A 16,202-nucleotide genomic window follows, 5' to 3' on the forward strand; every position below is an offset into this window, starting at 1 on the left:
CTTCCAGAGAGAGACCGGCCCGAGCATAGCAGAATGCAATACAGGCAGCAAGCCAATTTGAAAGTGTCCGTTTGGAGACAGGACGACCCAAACGGTTGGGATCGAAAGACAAAAATAGCTGAGGGGATGTTCGTTGAGCTCTGGTACGATCAAGGTAGTAAGCAAGGGCACGCTTACAATCCAGCGTGTGCAACGCCTGTTCCCCAGGATGCGAGTGAGGCTTAGGGAAGAAGACGGGCAACACAATGGACTGGTTGAGGTGAAAAGCCGAGACCACCTTGGGAAGGAATTTAGGGTGGGTACGCAGAACAACCTTGTCATGGTGAAAAACAGTGAATGGTGGGTCAGCAACCAGTGCATGCAGTTCGCTAACCCTCCTGGCAGAGGTGATGGCAATTAGGAAAAGCACCTTCCAGGTAAGAAGCCTGAGCGAAGTAGTGGCAAGAGGCTCAAACGGAGGTTTCATGAGTGCTGAGAGAACCACATTGAGGTCCCAGACGACAGGAGGAGGCTTGAGAGGCGGTTTGATATTGAAGAGACCTCTCATAAATCTGGAAACCAGAGGATGAGCCGTGAGGGGTTTTCCGAGAATAGGCTCATGAAACGCAGTGATGGCACTGAGGTGGACTCTGATGGAGGTAGTTTTGAGGCCAGCATTGGACAGCGAGAGCAAATATTCCAATACAGTTTCCACCGCTAAGGAGGTGGGTTCCTGATGATGCCGGAGACACCACGAGGAGAATCTGGTCCATTTCTGATGGTAACATTGGAGGGTGGCCGGCTTCCTGGAGGCGTCCAAGATGAGGCGGACCGGCTGAGATAGGTTCTCTGGAGAGGTCAGCCCGAGAGAAACCAAGCTGTCAGGTGGAGCGAAGACAGATTGGGATGCAGTAGAGACTGATGCTGCTGCGTAAGTAGAGTAGGAAACACAGGAAGGAGAATGGGTTCCCTGGAGCTGAGTTGGAGCAGGAGTGAGAACCAGTGTTGGCGAGGCCACCGAGGTGCGATAAGAATCATGGTGGCGTTGTCCTTGCGGAGTTTGGACAAGGTCCGCAACATCAGAGGAAGTGGAGGGAAGGCATACAGGAACCGATCCCTCCAGTCGAGCAGGAATGCATCCGGAGCCAGACGGTGAGGGGAGAAGAGTCTGGAACAGAATTGGGGCAGCTGATGGTTGTGAGTGCTGCAAAGAGGTTCACCTGCGGAGTGCCCCATCGAGCAAAGATGGAGAGCAGAGTCGGAGGGTCCAACGTCCACTCGTGAGGTTGAAGGATGCGGCTGAGATTGTCGGCCAGAGAGTTCTGTTCGCCCTGGATATAGACCGCCCTGAGAAAGAGATTGCGGTCCGTGGCCCAGGTCCAGATGCGCAGAGCCTCCAAACAAAGGGGGCGAGATCCGGTGCCGCCTTGCTTGTTTATGTAGTACATGGCGACTTGATTGTCTGTGCACAGGAGGAGGACTTGAGGGCAGAGAAGATGTTGGAAAGCCTTGAGGGCGTAGAACATGGCTCTGAGTTCCAGGAAATTTATGTGATGACGACGCTCCTGTGGGGTCCAAAGTCCCTGGGTGCGTAGATCTCCTAGGTGAGCTCCCCACGCGTAGGGGGACGCATCTGTGGTGATGATCATAGAGTGGGGGGGCAGATGAAAAAGTAGACCCCTGGAAAGATTTGAGGAGTTCAACCACCATTGGAGAGATTGCTGAAGAGATGATGTCACAGAGATGGGATGAGAAAGAAGATCCGTAGTCTGTGACCATTGGTTGGCGAGAGTCCACTGAGGCGTACGAAGGTGGAGACGTGCCAGAGGAAGGACATGCACCGTCGAGGCCATGTGACCCAGGAGGACCATCATCTGTCGGGCAGGAATGGAGGGATGCATGAGTACCTGACGGCAGAGATGGAGCAGGGTCCGCTGGCGATCGGAGAGGAGAAAGGCCCTCATCAGCGTGGTGTCCAGAACTGCTCCAATGAATTGAAGTCGCTGGGTGGGAAGCAGATGCGACTTGGGGTAGTTGATCTCGAACCCCAGGAGGTGGAGGAGAGAGATGGTGTGATGAGTAGCTTGTAGCACGAGTTGAGATGAAGGTGCTTTCACCAACCAATCGTCCAAGTAGGGGAACACCTGGAGGTTGTGAGATCTGAGGAAGGCCGCCACCACTATAAGGCACTTGGTGAAGACTCTGGGGGAGGAGGCGAGGCCAAACGGTAGCACTTTGTACTGATAGTGGTGGTGTAGCACCTGGAACCGCAGGTAGCGGCGAGAATTCTGATTGATGGAGATGTGAGTGTAGGCCTCTTTGAGGTCCAGGGAACATAGCCAGTCGTGATGAGAAAGAAGAGGGTAAAGCGTGGCAAGGGAGAGCATTCTGAACTTTTCCTTGACCAGACACTTGTTGAGGTCCCTGAGATCGAGAATGGGACGGAGGTCTCCCGTCTTTTTGGGAACCAGGAAGTAGCGGGAGTAGAATCCCTGACCCCTTTGATCTGGAGGTACTTCTTCGATGGCATTGAGAAGGAGGAGGGATTGAACCTCCCTCAGGAGGAGGGGGGTTTGAGATGAGTGTGAAGCAGACTCTACGGGAAGGTTGTCCGGTGGAAGAGTCTGGAAGTTGAGAGAGTAGCCGTGGCGGATGATGTTGAGGACCCACTGGTCCGACGTGATGACTTCCCAACGGCTGGAGAAAATGGTGAGACGACCCCCGATAGGCTGTGGAAGAGGCAGCGAGGGTGGATGACTGGCTATGCCCTGGAGAGAAGAGTCAAAAGGGCTGAGATTGTTTAGCAGGCTGAGGAGGCTTAGAGGGTTGAGTGGCCTGAGATCGAGCCTGGGCATGGTGCTGCTGTTGACGGGGTCGCCGAGATTGTTGGGGAGGCGGATTGAGTGGCCTGGCTGAGAACCTCCGCTGGTAAGATGATTGAGGCCGATTGGGTCGGGCAGGCGGAGCCTTCTTTTTCGGCTTGATCAGGGTGTCCCACCCGGTCTCATGGGCCGAGAGTTTCTGGGTGGTGGAATCCAGTGACTCTCCAAAGAGTTCGTCCCCGAGACAGGGGGCATTGGCCAAACGATCCTGGTGGTTGATGTCCAGGTCGGAGACTCTGAGCCAGGCTAAGCGACGCATGGCTACGGCCATGGCAGAGGCCCGAGAGGTGAGCTCGAAGGAGTCGTATATCGAGCGGACCATATATTTGCGCATTTGGAGAAGGCCAGAGATGTGTTGTTGGAATAGCGGGACCTTGCGCTCAGGAAGGTACTTCTGGAGGGCAGACAGTTGTTGGACCAAATGTTTCAGATAGAAAGAAAAATGGAAGGAATAGTTGTTTGCCCTGTTGGCAAGCATGGCATTCTGGTAGAGCCTCTTGCCAAACTTGTCCATGGTCTTACCTTCTCTGCCAGGAGGGGTAGAGGCATAGACACTGGAGCCCTGAGTCTTTTTTAAGGTGGATTCAACCAGAAGGGACTCATGGGGCAATTGAGATTTGTCGAATCCAGGAATAGGGATGACACGGTAAAGGTTGTCCAGTTTACGGGGGGCTCCCGGTACCGTGAGGGGATTTTCCAAGTTTTTGTAGAACGTTTCCCGTAGGATGTCATGCACGGGAAGCTTGAGGAACTCCTTAGGAGGTTGCTCAAAGTCTAAAGCCTCTAGAAAGGCTTGAGACTTTTTTGAGTCAGATTCTAGGGGAAGGGACAGGGCAGCAGACATTTCTCTCAGAAATTTAGAAAATGAGGACTGCTCTGGTTTAGAGGTGGCATCGGGTGCCGATGGTTCCTCATCAGATGAGGAGGGATCCTCCTCGGTACCGAGAGGAGTTTCCTCCCATAAGTCAGGGTCCCTGACCTCTGGTGCATGTCGAGACACCGGGGTGGAGGGCGCGGTATGGCGAGTCTTGGACAAAGACTTTCCAGAGCGCACCGAAACGGTACCAGGAGAGGACGACCGGCGTCGATCTCGGTCCTGGGAAGAATGCCGTCCCGCCTGGTGCCGAGGAGGATCCAATGTGGCCTGAGAATGAACCACCGGATCGCCATGGAGTTGTTGGGCCGAAAGGATCGGCATGGAGGTGTTCACAGGTACCGAAGGGGTGGACACCGGGGGCTCGGTACGGGGCTCGGGCCGGTCTGGTACCGGAAGGAGCGGTGCCAGGATAGTGGGCAACAGGTGTTCAAGTTGTTTCTTTAACTGCTCCTGGAGTTGAGCCTTTAAGATGGCCGAGATACGGTCATCTAGGGGTGGCATCGGAACCGCTTTCTTTTTCTTCGGTTCCTTGGATGCCGCTCCACGCCCCGGCGATGAGGAGGCCGATGACGAGGCACTCACCGAGATCGGGGCGGAGCGTTTGCGGGACCGGTGCGATGCCGGTAGGGATGGTGTCGCCACCGTAGCTGGAGGGCGCTCGAGGGAAGAGGAAGGCTTCTTAGCCGGCTTACCTGGCGCCAGCGACGCCGATGTGGGGTCGGTCGGTGTCGAGGTCGACGGTGCCGATTTTTGAGGTACCGCCGTTGAAGTTGAGGAGTCCATCGCCGACTCGGTGCCGAAGAGAAGAGTTTGTTGAATTCTTCGGTTTTTAAGGGTTCTCTTTTGAAGAGTGGCACAGCGGGTGCAGGAGTCCGCCCGATGCTCCGGTCCCAGACACTGCAAGCACCAATTGTGTGGGTCGGTGATGGAGATCGGGCGTGCACACCGCTGGCACTTCTTAAAACCGACCTGCGGGGGCATGAAGGGGAAGATAGCCTCCGCAAAATCGAAGCCCGAGGCCTGTATACTGGCAACAGGCCCCGCCGGGGCAAAAACGAAAAAAGCAAAGTTTTTTTTTTTTTTTTTTGCAAATCAAAGAAAAATAAACCCGAAGGTAAAGAATGAAAAAATAAGGAAAAAAAGCGCGAGCGGGAAGGCAAAAAGTGGTTTCAACGGCCGTTGAAAAAACACACGCGTCTTCTTCGCTCCGCGGAAACGAAGAAACTGGGGACCACGCACTCCTCCGTCGGGCGGGAAGGCACACGCGCGGTGCGGCCAACTAGAAACTTCTAGTTAAAAAGGTCCGTACCGAGGGCTCCGTCGGTGACGTCACCCATGTGTTAAGAATATGCTGCCTGCTTGTCCTGGGATAATAAACTATACACTTGCAAGGATGACGAAGATAAAAAGTTCCCCCTAGAGCCAAAACACCAGGTTTTAATAATAGAAACTCCTTTCTACGTCTTTGTGTATCTCTTGCCAAGTCTGGGAACATCTGTATTTTTAGATCAAGAAAGTTTTTCTCTTTATTTTTAAAGAATAGTCTCAGAAGCCAATTCTTATCCATCGTAATAGCCAAGGTCACAATCAATGTAGCAGGTGTTGCAACTTCTTTATCAGATAATTCAAGCAAAGCTGATACATCAATTGGTCCCTTCATTTTTTCTTCTTGAAGATCTTGAGTTTTATTAGGTAGATAATAGACCTGGGTGAAAGGAGGCAATAAATCTTCCGATACTTCCAATATCTCCAACATATACCTTTTTAACATTTCTCTTGGAGTCACTGTCGAGATCCGTGGAAAATTACCGTAATCAGTCTTAAATTATTATTCCTAGAGAAATTTTCAAATGTCTATCTTTCTTCTTAAATTTATATTATCCTTAAAGTGTCCTGAAGCAATTTGGAAGATTTAAGTTGATCTTTAATACTTTGAATATCTAATTTGGATTCTCCCAAGTCTTGTTTTATCTGAAAAACTTCTCTCTCTTGAATTTTTATTTTTCCCTCTATTTGAAGATGATTAGTATTTACTGTCTTAGTTAAATTAGCAATCAGATCCCACAAAGCCTCCAATGTAACTTCTTGGGGTTTCACTATATTGAATGTCTGCAAGTTTAATAGTGATAGATTAGGCTCACCAGCTGAGGGACCTTCTCCTCTCCGTATCTCCTGTGTCGGGGTTGATTCTGAGATGGAAATCTCCTTGTGTGCACTCAGGCTCAACTGCGATCCCTGTGAGCCTGAGTCGATGTTCTTCTCGCCGTTCCCCACAGCCTCTGGGAGGGGGCCCAAGCCGACTTCCGGCTGCCTCCCCACTCCCGGGGAGCTAGCGGCTCGAGGGTTAGGAGGAGGGATTCGTGCGTCGGGGCTCAATGTGATCTCATGAGCCCGAGGAGACACCTCCAGTCTGTCATCAGGAAGCGTCTCAGCCAGGGGCGATACCGACGCTCCGATGACGCCCTGCATCCGCCGCAGCAACTCCTCAATATTACCGGAGGAGGCTATTCCGGGACGCCGTGAGGCCGAAGAAGCTCCCTTTCCCCTTCTCTTCGGCATGACAAAAACTCTGCAGCACCAACGCCGTAGAAGTAAGTTTTTTAAGAAGTAAGGCTTGCCGACGGCGTTCAGCAGACCACGACCGTGGCCATCTTGGATCTGTCCCTTTTCAATTTTTTCTACATTGATTTTTACTGAGGAGAATTCTTGTTTAACCTGTTAATTCTCGTTTCTGTTCTTGTAAATTTTTTTCTATATCCTTAATCTGTGGATTTAAAGAATTTCCTAGCTTGACCACCAAGTCCCAAATAGAGTCCAGGATAACTTAGGTAGGTTTTTCAGCTAAAAAAAACAAAACCAAACTTTCATGCAGAGTTTGGAAATGCTCACCTTCCACATTTTCTTTTGTTGGTCTTGTCTCTTTTCCCAAAGTTGTTTTCACCGTAGTGTTCTTCTTTGGACTTAAAGTCCATTGAGGAATTGGAAGTCTGGCTCCCAGAAGTTATAGCCTCTCTGTTAGGGAGTGCTACCTCTTTGGACATGCTCCTTTCCTGTGGTGAGCTGGCTCTCTGCAGCTGGGGAGGCAGGTTTTTGATGTCGGGGCTCACAGTGGCTTCTAGCCCAGAGACTTCGGCTACAGCATCACTCTGTGCCGAAGGGTCCAGTGGGCGATTCTCCAACGCTGCCGACTCCCTCTAAAGGTGGCTCAGAAATTGCTCAATCGTTGCGAGGGGGGATTTTCTGGGCATCGCAAGGCTCTAACGGTACTTCTGCCCATTCTCTTCCACATCACGGAAGAACGACACAGGCAAACAAGTCAAAATGAGTGAGTAACTCAATATCTTTTCAGTCATCTGACACAGCGCCATCTTGGATCGGAGAAGGAATCTGTGGCTTGTATTTTTGAGAGAAAGTAGTGAGTGAGGGTGTCAAGTGGTTGGAGACAAGTCGTAGGTACGGCTTGTTAGAAGGATGAATGGAAAAACCTTAATAAATTATCATAGTATGGAATTTTTATGTTTTCAGATAGATTCCATGGGTCACCAGGCCGCAATGTGGTATAAATTGATACCTGGATTTGTAAATAAAAAAAAAGAAAAATGGTCTTAGAGACATTTGGAGCATTGAGATTAAGCATCAGATTAATGCATCTCAATGGCCACGACTTTGGTCTTGAAGGTTAAGGTGTACAATATCAGCATCTATGAGAAACATGGTTTTTTCTTTTACATAGAGCATTTTGGACCCCTGTTCGTTTACATAGAATTGATAAATCTAAGTCTAATAGATGCTGGCACTGTCATCTAGAAGTGGGGACATTAGATCATCTTATTTTATTGTCCATTCATATTACTATTTTGGAAATCAATTTGGCCTCAAATAAATAGGATGTTGGAAAATCCGGTAGCCTTGACATATGATACGATTTTGTTTCGTACAAGCTCGGAGTCAAATCTCGTCAAATAATAACAAACTTTTATTTATATTGACTGGAGTAGCAGTTCAACAAGTAACATATAATTGGAAAAATTATGACAGATTAAATTACAATTTTTGGTGGAATTCAGTTTGCCATATATATATAAGATGGAGCGTACATTTGCAACACAAAAAGGTTACATCGATAAGTTTAAAAAGATTTGGGGACCATTAACAGATTTTTGTAATGATTGAAATAATTTTTCCCATAATAAGATACTGGATAAAAGAGGGGGGGGGTTGGTTTATTCTCTTTATCATAAATTATAAATAAATTATTATAATAGTTGTTATATTGTGTACAACTAATAAAATAAGGGGAGGGAAAGGGATTCATAATTGAATAATAGTTGATAAAATTATTAAAAATTTTTATACGATGTCTAAAATTATAGTAAGGATTATATAAGATACGTTGTATGTACAATATGTTATGGAAATATCAAGTGTATACTTAAGATAATTGTATGAATCTTTATGACACTTGTTATATGAAGAAAAATCAATAAAAATTTAAAACATGAAAAAAAAAAAAAAGGATGACGACATCTGTCAGGTTAGAGACTAGTCTGAATAGCTCTTTTGAATCAAGACCATATACGTTTCTCCACGCATATTCATTGCGAACACTTACAATCTGACTAGCAATGGGGTCCCAACAAGGTTTGGAAAGCCTTATTCTAACCAATAAGCTGATTGTGTATGTGATTCACTATTTATAAAGCCGAGGACAAGGACAAACATTTTCGAAAATGTTGCTCAGTGTTAAGAAGCTTCTTTGGAAATGTATACTCTAGAGCACTGTTTCCCAACCCTGTCCTGGAGGACCACCAGCCAGTTTTCAAGGTATCCCTAATAAATATGCCTAATATGAGCGACTACCTCACTGAAATGACCAGGACGGAACCTAAGTACACCATATTCTGGAAGAAACTGAAAACTCATCTGACATTTAATCACCTGTATCCTTTCCCTACCCCCTGCTACCCTCCTCTTCTCCCACCCCTCCTCACCTCCCTCTTTAAATCGCCTTGAGCCTACCTAGGTATGAGCAACGCAGAAATAGAAGATTAGAGAGAAGAGGAAAGCACAAACCAGATACTGGAACCAACATGATTAGGGTGGAAAAAAAAACAACAAAGAACGACCAGACAATAAAAATGTAGGAAATAGCTACTTTTTTCTATTTCGTGATTAGAATGCGTCTGCCATTTGACAGAGCTGATTGGAACACGGGGATACTTGGCTTGAAGACTTTGGGAAGCACTGCTGAAGAGTGCCTTTCCAATCTTGTTCTTACCAATATCCTGCTCAATGCAGCTCTTGTCATCACAAGTTGATATGTGGTGGCCAATCTCTGCTCTGGGAATTAGATGGCGAGCATTAAAAGGGCATGTTGCCAGCTGCTTTGCTACATCAGGATGATTCTGCAGAAGACATTGCAAATGAAAATCTCAATTATGCACTCTTTCCTCCAAATCCTACATTTTCCATTTAATTAGGAAAAAATTAAAAAAAAAAAAGCTCTTCAGATTTACAGGTAATGATTTTAGATATAACACGCAAAAATTTAGCTGATAAATTTGCAGCATTAACAGAATCATGAACTATATACTACTGTATAAATAGCTTATATTCCGCCTATTTTCTCAAATAGAGTACTAAAGCAGATTACAGAAGAGATTCCTCTAACACTAACAGGGAATAATTAAAATACAATTCACATCCAGATCAATACTTGAATCTATTAATACAGTACAGTTTAATTACCTGGATAAAGATACGTTTTTAAAATTACAAAACTAAGGGCTCCTTTTACGAAGTCACGCTAGCATCTTTATCGCACGTGACTATCACGCGCTAACCCCTGCGCTATCTGAAAAACTACCACCTGCTCAAGAGGTGGCGGTAGCGGCTAGCGCGGATGGCAGTTTAGCACGCACTATTACGCGCGTTAAATCACTAACGCAGCTTCGTAAAAGGAGCCCTAAGTATAATGGTAAAAAGTCTAAATTTGCAATTTTATTTTATTTATTTATTTTTTTTTTTTTACTTACGAGTCTCTGAAGAAACATGTAATTCAATTGGGTTTGATGCTTTAAAAAAGTAAACTATTTCTATGTCCAACTCTTAGCACAACATTCTGCTTGCAGTCCTGTAGCTAACCAATATTGCAAGTGGATTAAGCTGCTGATCAGACAATCAAGCTTGCCAAACATGAAAACAAGAATGCCTTGGAAATGTCATACTATATATACTGCATCATCACCATCGGCTTAATTAATAGGAAGTCAGCTAAGTCACAAACTAGTAATAAATTGCAGCAATTAACATTCCAGAATAAAAATCTTAAACCTTGTGCCATCTCCATAATGGGAGAAGGAAGAAATTCAGCTCCTTCAGATTTATTTCCTGTCTTACTGGTGACCTCTCTCCATTCAATTTAAAATACAGCTGAAACTTGACTTTGAGCTTCAAACAGAACATGAGACAAACTGACTCAAAGATCTGTGCAAAAGTACTAGTATGTATGACAAAAGCACTAACACTACTTCACTCATCTGGGTTACACATCTGACAAACTAGTGCCCTGATCCCCCAGGACAGAATTAAGCAACCAAGGAACATTAGAGGTTCAGTCTCTAAAATTAATCAGCTATACATTTACTAAATTTGGTCATAAAAGCAGGCTGAAGCGACAAGAGAATTCCCTTCATGAATGGCAGGGGGAAGCCTGGGCTTCTCCAGCACCTCCTACCGACTCACAATGCGCGTGCGAAGGAGAACCAAGCACACTGACACCCAAGGCCAGGTTCCCCTGGAAGTGGCTGGGACATTTCGCACACATCAGCCGACGCCCACAACCAAAGCACTCAAATAAAATGCCAAAAACCCATGCACAACGCCATCCAGGCTTTTGTTAAACTCCATTTATTTCTTTTGTCTTTTTTTCCCCCCCAAAAAAAAAATCACAGCTCATTTCCCCCCCCCAAAAAAAAATCTCACAGCTCACCAACTGTCTCAAGTTAAATCAGACACCATATGGCTCTCTAAACTGTAGTCAGTGCCAGTATCGATGGCAAGGTGTACAGTTGAGGATCCACTAAAGCCAGAAAACAACCTGGGGAGGTGGAGGAAATTGTGGGGGGGGGGGGGGAGGGGGGGAGGACTCGACCCTTCTGAATGTGACACCCACAAGCTCAGTCCGGACAGCAAAAGGGACAAGAAAGACTCAAGCAACCAGATCCAATAGGCCTTAACAGACTGCAAACAGACCACTCCACCTGCTGGAGACTGAGAAAAGACTGAGGGGTCCTTTTACAAAAGCGCGGTAGCGGTTTAACGCGCAGAATACCGCGCGTTAAACCGCCTGCCGCGCTAGTACCCAACGCCTCCATTAACGAGGCGTTAGTATTTTAGGCTGCCGTGGGGGTTAGCACGTGATGAAATGTTCGATGTGCTAACTCCCGTAGCACGCCTTGATAAAAGGAGACCCGAGTGTAAGAAGGACTGCACAGCCTACTTGTAATTGTAGCCAAAAGTCAATGTCTCAGTCTCCACCTGCTGGCAGAGGAGTGTAAACCCATTCGTTTCTGGGCTGGTCTGGAGGGACACTAAAGAAGAGGGACTTAAACAATGAACAGAGTTCAAAGAAGTGGGGGGGGGGCATAGGGGGAGATGAGTGAGGAGGGTGATTCAGGAGTTAGAGCGAATGCAACTGTAAGTCAGTAAGAGGAGTTTGAACTGTATTTAGAAGCGGATGGAGAGCAAATAATGTGATTTGAGGAGGGCCGGCTCTCACAGAAGATGAGTTGTACAGCAGCATTTTGAACTGATTGAAGGGGTGAGAGACGGATTAGCGGAAGATCTGCAGTAGTCTAAAAGAGAGGTGATGAGTGTGGATAAGGGTTAGGTAGTGTGCTCGGAGAGGAGGTGTCAGATTTTGCTAATATTATAGAGGAAGCAACAGGTTTTAGTGATTTGTTGGACTTGTGTGGAAGAGGAGAGAGAGGAGTCAAAGATCACCCCAAGGTTGTGAGCTGACGAGACAGGGAGGAGAGTGTTATCCACAAAAATAGAGAACGGTGGAAGGAGCGAGATGAATTTAGGCAGAAAGATAAGGAGTTTGGTTTTAGCCATATTCAGTTTTAGATGGCAGCGAGACATCCAAGCAGCAATGTCAAACAGGCAGGCTAAGATATGGACCTGGATTTCTGTAGAGATATCAGGTGTGGAGGTAGATCAGCATAGTGCTATTGAAAACCATGGAAGGAGAAAAGTGTACCGAGAGCGCGGGTATATGTGGATGGCAGCAGAGGAGGATCCACCATTAACATACACTGAGAATGTGATGGGAGAGAAGAAAACCAGAAGAGAACAGAATCCTGGAATCCCAGTAAGAATAGTGTGTCCAGGAGCAGATGGCGGTGAACAGTATTAAAGGCGGCAGACAGATCAAGAAGGATGAGGATAGAGTAGAGGCCATTGGATTTGGCATAGAACAGTTCATTAAAGACTTTAGCAAGGGCAGTTTCTGAAGAATGGAAAGGGCGAAAGCCCGATTGAAGTAGGACCTCCAGGGATTCTAAAGGTACATGGGGGAGGTGGGAGGAGGTAAAAATTCTTAGAATCAGCTGGGACAGGGGTGGGAGAGATCCCTACTGTCCCGACCCACCACTGGACCATCAGGGTTTTAAAAAAGGTACACCGGGGAGGGAGGCAAAAGTTAAGTCAGTCGGGACAGGAGACTGAAGGGATCCTTCCTGTCCTGGCCCACCAGGTCTCACGGCAGGCCCAGCAGAGGTCAGAAACTAGTTCAGGAGAGGGGCGTATCAGTACTGACCCAAATATAAACAGAGACCCCCATTTTGGTCCCCAAAACCTCAGTTTATATGGAGTATATATGATAAGTTTTTGCATACTGATACTAGTCAAGTTTTTTTTAAGAGAACAGGAGGACAAAGTTTGTCCCTGTGCTCATCCTCTCCCTGCGGGCTCTGTCTCCATGCTGGGTGTACCCATCTCCATGTCATTTTCTACTGTGCATCTCTCCTTTATGCTCTGGTTGCATCAAAATGATTACTGCAATATCGTCTACACTGGCCTTCCATCCACAGTAGTTAAATTGTAAACTATTTAGAACAAGTACATAAGACTTTTCACTAATGCCTGCAGATACGATCATGTATCTCCATTCCTGAAAGAGCATCACTAGTTACCCATCAAATTCTATCCAATGCTTAAAGCTTTAATCTTGGCAATCAAAGTTTTACACTCAGGAAAATCTGGCTTCTTGGTCAATCAATTGGAACCATACGTTCCTCTATGACTCATCAATTGATGTTATCACTGGTTTATATGGCAAAATTAGCATCTACCCGACACTCAGCTTTTTTTATTTTTTTGCATCTGTTCCAACTTTATGGCATTCTCTTCCTAATGAACTTTCCTTTGAACACTCTTACCCAAGATTTTGCATTCTTTTGAAATACTATCTATTCAGTTAAGCATTCCCAGAAGATACGGAGCATTGTAGCAACTGTATGGAATGAGTATATAATGAACGTCTGTACCGTTTGTCAGTCTGCTTGTCTACCTGATGAGTGATGTTCCTCTTCCTCCTTTTCTAAGAAATTGTGTTCATTTTCCTTGTCCTAATTTTGTAAACTGCTTTGATGTTAAAACAAAGGGCAATCTATAAATACTATTAAACAGAGCCAGGTGATGGTATAGGACAGGGCTGCCCGGTCCTCGAGATCTACTGGCAAGCTAGGTTTTCAGGATATCTACAATGAACATGCATGAGAGAGATTTGCATACCAAGAAGGCAGTGCAGGCAAATTTCTCTCATGCATGTTCATTGTGGATATCCTGAAAACCTGGCCTGTCAGTAGATCTCGAGGACCGGACTTGGGCAGCCCTGGTGTACGAGTTTGAATGATTGCCTTTTAATGGGGCTAATTTTGTCAACTGGTCTTTTAGTCACCGAGTGTGAAATAACCACAGTGTTATACACCTCACACTGAGGACTATCGTATACTTACTGTATATAAACATTTATCTCGTTTAAAACATTACAGAAATTTTTTCTTTTTTTGTTATTCCAAAAATTTGTTTGGTAGCCCTCTCAATGAGTGACAAGAAGGAAGCATTTCCTTAATATCGCTCTGACACCAACAGCCTACCTTTCTACACTTCACAAGGTGATATGGAAATCTGCAGGCTCGGATCCGATGATATGAATCATATGGACATTGGAGTAGTGCCTCTGGATACAGAGTGTCAGCTGAAAAATAAAAGATATGATTCAAATACAGAATCGCCAGCATTACACAGTATAGCCTTGGCTTTCTTAGGGGAGGGGAGCTGTGGAAACATTAGCAAAGCTGAGAAATTTTCATTTTTTGCATTGAGTAATGTATGTATTTACAATAGCTGAATATATATCCATAACTCTGAACTTTAAGAAGTGAGAAAATGTGATGATTCATATGTAGGTTGCTACACAAACACACTTATACTCAATTTAATGAACACGCTTCAGGTGGTGCAACTCAAAAACAGAGTCACAACAATTCCGATGTTTCTCATATGCCTAATGAAATATAGTTTACAAAAAGATTAGGTTCATACCTTCCTAAAGCATCAGAGGTGACCAGTGGAGTACCGCAGGGCTCAGTCTTGGGCCCGCTCCTTTTCAATATATTCATAGGTGACCTAACTCAGGGGCTTCAAGGTAAGGTAACGTTATTCGCTGACGACGCCAAACTATGCAATATAGTGAGAGATGGCAATTCACCCGATAGTATGACACAGGACCTACGGTCCTCGACCTGGCAGCTAGGCTTCAACGCTAAGAAATGCAAGATTATGCACCTCAGCAGCAGAAATCCGTGCAGAACTTTACACCTTGAATGGCGAGACCTTAGCTAGAACTTCAACAGAACGAGACTTGGGAGTGATCATCAGCGCAGACATGATAACTGCTGATCATGTGGAGAAGGCTTCATCTAAGGCAAGACAGTTGTTAGGTTGCATCCACAGGAGTTTCGTCAGCCGGAAGCCTGAAGTCATAATGCCATTATACAGAACCATGGTAAGGCCTCATTTGGAATACTGTGTGCAATTCTGGAGGCCACACTACCGAAAAGATGTGCTGAGAGTAGAGTCGATGCAGGATGGTCTCGGGGCTCAAGGATCTATCGCACGAGGAAAGGCTGAAAAATTTGCGGCTGTACTCACTCGAGGAACGTAGGGAGAGAGGAGACATGATCGAGTCGTTTAAGTATATTACCGGCTGTATCGAGATGGAAGAGATTCTCTTTCTCAAAGGACCCTCAGCCACAAGAGGGCATCCGCTCAAACTCAGGGGCGGGAAATTTCATGGCGACACCAGGAAATATTTCTTCACCGAAAGAGTGGTTGATCCTTGGAACGAGCTCCCGGTGCAGGTGATCGAGGCAAACAGCGTGCAAGAATTTAAGAGCAAATGGGATGCCCATGTGGGATCCCTTAGAGGGTTAAGCCAAGGGAACCTGTCACCAGGAGTGGGATCCCAGGATAGTAGACTTGGGGTGAGTCAGTAGAGTGGGCAGACCTGATGGGCTATGGCCCTTATCTGCCGTCATCTTCTATGTTTCTATGTTTCCTAATATCTTTTCTAGTAGATAGGTGCGTCATTATGGATGAGTGGGTTATACCCCTGTGTTCGCGAGCCTTAGGAATCCATTCCAGTTTTTTAATCCCTCCTATTTCACCGAGGGCTCTGCTGCCCCTACAGTTAGTTCAAAGCAGGCAGTGTAGCCCCTTCAAGAAACAGATGTGAAGTAGGGGAATGGGGGAAACTCCCCAAAGATCAAGTCTGTTCTGCTGTTATAACCAACATGTTAAACATTGAACAATCAAAACAGCAAAACAATCATTAATGGACCTCAAATAATACCCCAAAGCAATCTAGCAATAGACTATTCTTCACACTCTTAATATTTGACTGGCATTAAGAGAATTTTTATAGGTACCATCAAGCCTATATTCTGCGTCAAGGTATGTATTGGATCCTCCCAGAGCCCATTGAAAACCAGATTGGTTCTGGTTAGAATGGAGACTCGTGTTTCCTTTACGTCTGAGTCATGTTATCAGTATTCAAATGCCAAGGTTATATAAGGAACACAAAATATTTGTTGATACCTGGAAAACTTTAAGGTATATAAGTAATCTAACTCCTATTCCAATAAATAAATCAACAACTCAAACAATTTGGCTAAACCCAAAGATCAAGGTTGGCGGTTTTAAAATTATCTGGAAACATTGGATGATTGCTGGAATTAGTATTTTAGAGGATGTAATGAATAAAGGTAAACTGCTTGAGTTTTCACAATTGCAAAATAAATTTGGTTTAAATAAATCACAATATTTCAGATGGTTGCAATTGAAGCAAGCCATTCAGGTGGGGTTCCCTGAATGGAAAAACCTTATCATAGTATGGA

At 45.6% G+C, this 16,202-nt stretch overlaps 1 protein-coding gene across 2 annotated transcripts in view; it reads right to left on the reverse strand.

Annotated features, from left to right (window-relative positions):
* The window catches only part of LOC117356514 (gametocyte-specific factor 1-like), an 81,133-nt gene that overhangs the window by 44,534 nt on the left and 20,397 nt on the right, over nucleotides 1–16,202 (reverse strand). For both annotated transcript variants that reach the window (XM_033935800.1, XM_033935799.1), the window contains exons 4-5: nucleotides 13,902–14,002; nucleotides 9,017–9,143 (exon numbers count right to left, since the gene is read on the reverse strand). In XM_033935800.1, the coding sequence (XP_033791691.1) occupies nucleotides 9,017–9,143; nucleotides 13,902–14,002 (228 nt within the window). The remainder of the gene's footprint in view (nucleotides 1–9,016; nucleotides 9,144–13,901; nucleotides 14,003–16,202) is intronic.

This window comes from Geotrypetes seraphini, chromosome 3, assembly GCF_902459505.1.
Source record: "Geotrypetes seraphini chromosome 3, aGeoSer1.1, whole genome shotgun sequence".
Classification (NCBI taxonomy): Eukaryota; Metazoa; Chordata; class Amphibia; order Gymnophiona; family Dermophiidae; genus Geotrypetes; species Geotrypetes seraphini.